At 44.5% G+C, this 5,849-nt stretch overlaps 1 protein-coding gene across 1 annotated transcript; it reads left to right on the top strand.

The window, feature by feature from the left end:
* Nucleotides 1-974: 974 nt before the first annotated feature.
* On the top strand, nucleotides 975-5,569 carry LOC146237877 (uncharacterized). The gene is made up of 7 exons (XM_084685975.1): nucleotides 975-1,056; nucleotides 1,735-1,899; nucleotides 2,576-2,707; nucleotides 3,384-3,515; nucleotides 4,192-4,323; nucleotides 5,000-5,131; nucleotides 5,384-5,569. The coding sequence occupies exons 1-6, from the start codon at nucleotides 975-977 to the stop codon at nucleotides 5,125-5,127; spliced, it is 771 nt and encodes a 256-aa protein (XP_084542101.1). The 3' UTR covers nucleotides 5,128-5,131; nucleotides 5,384-5,569.
* The last annotated feature ends 280 nt before the right edge of the window (nucleotides 5,570-5,849 follow it).

Genomic DNA, 5,849 nt, shown 5'->3' with positions numbered 1-5,849 from the left:
TTGCGTAAGGCCCCATAAAGGCTTGGGCAGGCCCTGGTTCGTCCTATACGCATTTGAAATACTTTTGGCTTCAATCAGAGCCCATAGCGATATTCTAGAGAAAGCAGGTTATGTGACATACCCGGGTAAATTAACTCCCCAGCTAACACCCAGAATTGTAGCAACATTGCCAGGTTGCTGTCAATCCGGGTTTCCCGGTTAAGTTGTATAACCTGCTTTCTGGAATGCCGTCCATGGTGTCAGACTTGGCACACAAGTCTGAATTGAGGTCGGCTAAGAAAACATTACAAAACTAAAGATAGGTTTTCAATGATAGGCCTACCAATCACCTTAATTGGACTTCAATATAAAAAAATATTGCATGAAAAAACTATAATTGCGCTCAAATGAATGCGAAAAAACTGCGCGCTCGCAGTAATGTCCCTGCTAAAGCTGATATCAAACTTGCGTCCATGAACTATTGTATATTGGGTGAAGGGGAGTTTGTATAGCATAGTAGGCCAAGTGCATTGTGCGCAGCAAGCTTGAAAGAAAAAGGATATGAATAGGGGCCTGTGCCCCAGTAGAGTTTTATGTCTAACAACACCTCTGAGTCGACCTGCTATATATGTCGCTGATTCTGAACGAACTCGTCTTCGAGATGAACGTGTTCTAACGCATTTAAAATGTTAACACAATGGTAAATATTTAACCGTTAATTTGTTTTTACATTTTAGGGGAAGCCGAGCTTATCTTGTAGTCTTAAATAATTTGCCACTGCTCTGCACTGAAGTCAATCTGGAAACTGGCAGGCCTTGATTACAGTTACTGAATGTGACGTGAGGGACGGGTGCAGGGAATGTAAATTGAGCGGCGCAGGGACCCAGCAAGCGCTTATGGCCCCGTGCGTGAGTGCGAGCACGCGGTCTCTATTTATATTGAAATAGGCCTATTTGTCCAAACAATTACAGTCTTGAGCCCAACGCGAAGACAGCATGGAGATGCATTCGTCAGCGATTTGTGGGTTTATTATTGTGTTTTTAGCGTTTGCAGATTTCAGTACCGTTTGTACCGCAGGTGAGTTTTGCAAAGGCTGTAGATAATTAGTACATGTTTTATACACGAAAAAGTGTTATTATTTTGATCATTAACAACTTTTAGGTAAGCCTAATAATTCTTGTATTCTTTGTTCAATTACTTACTTTTTTGTTTCTGAATTTATCTATCGATCAAGATCTTGTGAACCGTAACTAATGCTTAAATTAGACAAAATGACTTAATTTCTTAGACCACTTGCTTCTTGCAAACAGTGTTCCTTTTTTTCTTTTTATTGTCATTCTGTGATTCAGATTTGTGATTGTTGTTGACATGCTTTCAGTTTGCTTAAGTTCAATGAAGACATTCTCTCTCTCTCTCTCTCTCTCTCTCTCTCTCTCTCTCTCTCTCTCTTCCTCTTCTCTCAATGTCTCTGTCTCTCTCTCTCTTTTTTTTTCTCTTTTTTTTTTTACAATTGTTGCTCTCAAAATCCTACTGTAATTCTACGTTTTCTGAAAGTCAATTTGAAGCGTTCATGACCTTGGGGGTATCCCAGAAAGCAGGTTATGTGACATACCTGGGTAAGTTAACTCCCCAGCTGACACCCAGCGTTGTAGCAACATTGCCGGTAGGTTGCAGCAACTATATGAAACAGCTGGTGGGTAAACTTACCCGCTTATGTTGCACAACCTGCTTTATGGAATACCTCCTAGAGCTCAGAGTATGATGTACCTGACACGTTTGTTTCCAAAGGAAAGCCAGGAGTGTGTCCTCTCAGTGAAATTGGGCCGTGTGAGGAAACGTGCTCCGATGACAGTGACTGTCCCAACAACGACAAATGCTGTTCCAACGGCTGCGGGCATGATTGCATCACCCCCAACACAGGTAAACATCAGGGGCTGAGGGGTCTATGTCAAATTACACTGGGTAAGTGTGCTTACCATGTAGGGTGAGGCCTTACAGCAGCTCCCCAGGTTTGAATGCGGCTCGTAACATTTCTGCATGTCTTCCTCCCTTTGATTCTCCCCTAAATCTCCTGTCAATCTCAACTGTTAAAAAAAGGCCCCCAAAGAATCCTTAAGATATTGGATAATTGAGCAATAAAAACTGCCATTGAATTAAAATGTTTCAAACAATTATTGCTCTCAAAATCCTAGTGTAATTTTACGTTTTCTGAAAGTCTATATGAAGCCTTCATGACCTGGGGGGTATTCCAGAGAGCAGGTTATGTGACATACCTGGGTAAGTTAACTCCCCAGCTGACACCCAGCGTTGTAGCAACATTGGCCGGGTTTCCCAGATTCGTTAAGAAGCTGTTAACGCTAACAGCTTCTTAGGAGCGTTCTAAGAGCGTTCTAGAGCGTTCTTAGAATGCTCTTAAGAGGCTCTTAGCGTTCAGAGCTTCTTAACAAATCTGGGAAACCCGGCCATTGCCAGTAAGTTGCTGCAACTATATGAAACGGCTGGTGGGTAAACTTACCCGCTTATGTTGCGCAACCTGCTTTCTGGAATACCTCCTAGAGCTCAGAGTATGATGTACCTGACACGTTTGTTTCCAAAGGGAAGCCAGGAGTGTGTCCTCTCAGTGAAATTGGGCCGTGTGAGGAAACGTGCTCCGATGACAGCGACTGTCCCAACAACGACAAATGCTGTTCCAACGGCTGCGGGCATGTTTGCATCACCCCCTACACAGGTAAACATCAGGGGCTGAGGGGTTTATGTCAAATTACACTGGGTAAGTGTGCTTACCATGTAGGGTGAGGCCTTACAGCAGCTCCCCAGGTTTGAATGCGGCTCGTAACATTTCTGCATGTCTTCCTCCCTTTGATTCTCCCCTAAATCTCCTGTCAATCTCAACTGTTAAAAAAAGGCCCCCAAAGAATCCTTAAGATATTTGATAATTGAGCAATAAAAACTGCCATTGAATTAAAAATGTTCAAACAATTATTGCTCTCAAGATCCTAGTGTAATTTTACGTTTTCTGAAAGTCTATATGAAGCCTTCATGACCTGGGGGGTATTCCAGAGAGCAGGTTATGTGACATACCTGGGTAAGTTAACTCCCCAGCTGACACCCAGCGTTATAGCAACATTGGCTGGGTTTCCCAGATTCGTTAAGAAGCTGTTAACGCTAAGAGCTTCTTAGGAGCGTTCTAAGAGCGTTCTAGAGCGTTCTTAGAATGCTCTTAAGAAGCTCTTAGCGTTCAGAGCTTCTTAACAAATCTGGGAAACCCGGCCATTGCCAGTAAGTTGCTGCAACTATATGAAACGGCTGGTGGGTAAACTTACCCGCTTATGTTGCGCAACCTGCTTTCTGGAATACCTCCTAGAGCTCAGAGTATGATGTACCTGACACGTTTGTTTCCAAAGGGAAGCCAGGAGTGTGTCCTCTCAGTGAAATTGGGCCGTGTGAGGAAACGTGCTCCGATGACAGCGACTGTCCTAACAACGACAAATGCTGTTCCAACGGCTGCGGGCATGTTTGCATCACCCCCTACACAGGTAAACATCAGGGGCTGAGGGGTTTATGTCAAATTACACTGGGTAAGTGTGCTTACCATGTAGGGTGAGGCCTTACAGCAGCTCCCCAGGTTTGAATGCGGCTCGTAACATTTCTGCATGTCTTCCTCCCTTTGATTCTCCCCTAAATCTCCTGTCAATCTCAACTGTTAAAAAAAGGCCCCCAAAGAATCCTTAAGATATTTGATAATTGAGCAATAAAAACTGCCATTGAATTAACATTTTTCAAACAATTATTGCTCTCAAGATCCTAGTGTAATTTTACGTTTTCTGAAAGTCTATATGAAGCCTTCATGACCTGGGGGGTATTCCAGAGAGCAGGTTATGTGACATACCTGGGTAAGTTAACTCCCCAGCTGACACCCAGCGTTATAGCAACATTGGCTGGGTTTCCCAGATTCGTTAAGAAGCTGTTAACGCTGAGAGCTTCTTAGGAGCGTTCTAAGAACGTTCTAGAGCATTCTTAGAACGCTCCTAAGAAGCTCTTAGCGTTAAAAGCTTCTTAACAAATCTGGGAAACCCAGCCATTGCCAGTAGGTTTGTGCAACTATATGAAACAGCTGGTAGGTTAACTTACCTGCTTATGTTGCATGACCTGCTTTATGGAATACCTCCTAGAGCTCAGAGAATGATGTACCTGACACGTTTGTTTCCAAAGGGAAGCCAGGAATGTGTCCTCTCAGTGAAATTGGGCCGTGTGAGGAAACGTGCTCCGATGACAGCGACTGTCCCAACAACGACAAATGCTGTTCCAACGGCTGCGGGCATGTTTGCATCACCCCCTACACAGGTAAACATCAGGGGCTGAGGGGTTTATGTCAAATTACACTGGGTAAGTGTGCTTACCATGTAGGGTGAGGCCTTACAGCAGCTCCCCAGGTTTGAATGCGGCTCGTAACATTTCTGCATGTCTTCCTCCCTTTGATTCTCCCCTAAATCTCCTGTCAATCTCAACTGTTAAAAAAAGGCCCCCAAAGAATCCTTAAGATATTTGATAATTGAGCAATAAAAACTGCCATTGAATTAAAAATGTTCAAACAATTATTGCTCTCAAGATCCTAGTGTAATTTTACGTTTTCTGAAAGTCTATATGAAGCCTTCATGACCTGGGGGGTATTCCAGAGAGCAGGTTATGTGACATACCTGGGTAAGTTAACTCCCCAGCTGACACCCAGCGTTATAGCAACATTGGCCGGGTTTCCCAGATTCGTTAAGAAGCTCTTAACGCTAAGAGCTTCTTAGGAGCGTTCTAAGAGCGTTCTAGAGCGTTCTTAGAATGCTCTTAAGAAGCTCTTAGCGTTAAGAGCTTCTTAACAAATCTGGGAAACCCGGCCATTGCCAGTAAGTTGCTGCAACTATATGAAACGGCTGGTGGGTAAACTTACCCGCTTATGTTGCGCAACCTGCTTTCTGGAATACCTCCTAGAGCTCAGAGTATGATGTACCTGACACGTTTGTTTCCAAAGGGAAGCCAGGAGTGTGTCCTCTCAGTGAAATTGGGCCGTGTGAGGAAACGTGCTCCGATGACAGCGACTGTCCCAACAACGACAAATGCTGTTCCAACGGCTGCGGGCATGTTTGCATCACCCCCTAAACAGGTAAACATCAGAGGCTGAGGGGTCTATGTCAAATTACACTGGGTAAGTGTGCTTACCATGTAGGTGAGGCCTTACAGCAGCTCCCCAGGTTTGAATGCGGCTCGCAAAATTTGTACACGTCTTCCTCCCTTTGATTGTCCCCTGAATCTCCTGTCAATCTCAACTGTTAAAAAAAGGCCCCCAAAGATTCCTTAAATAGGTTTTTGAAAGAGACCGTTTTTCTGGAACTCAGAATCTTCTCCTTTTTGCCAGAGTGAAGCCAGGCTGCTGTACCCAGCCCAAGGGGACCTCCATGTGTGCAGAGTACCGTTCCCACGACAGCCAGTGTCCAGGAGAGCAGTAGTGTTGCCAGGCAATCTGTGGCCACTACTGCAGCGAGCCCTTGTGATTGGTTAGGAGGTCAAATATTCGGAGGTTGATGTTTTGAAGTAATGTATGTTGTGGGTTCATCTGAAGGCAAAATGGTGCCTGATTTTTTACTACATTTGTACTGTTCTAACCAAAATAAAACTTTCAACGTAACATTGTCATTTCTGGAATACGGTTACCCCCCTGCCAGGGCCGGTTTAACGTATGGGCAACCGGGACAGTTGCCTAGTGGCCCCCAGCCACCAGGGGGCCCCCGACGACATGTCGGGTAACGTGCACTCAAATAAAACATCAGGATGTTATAACAGCACTGCTGGCCTCTGCTGGTAAGTGCTAGAAATGAATATAC

Source organism: Hypomesus nipponensis, chromosome 21 (assembly GCF_054491055.1).
Source record: "Hypomesus nipponensis isolate SF chromosome 21, ASM5449105v1, whole genome shotgun sequence".
In the NCBI taxonomy this organism is placed as follows: Eukaryota; Metazoa; Chordata; class Actinopteri; order Osmeriformes; family Osmeridae; genus Hypomesus; species Hypomesus nipponensis.
Note: the sequence above shows the minus strand (reverse complement) of the source record. Positions and strands in the feature narration are given on the sequence as shown.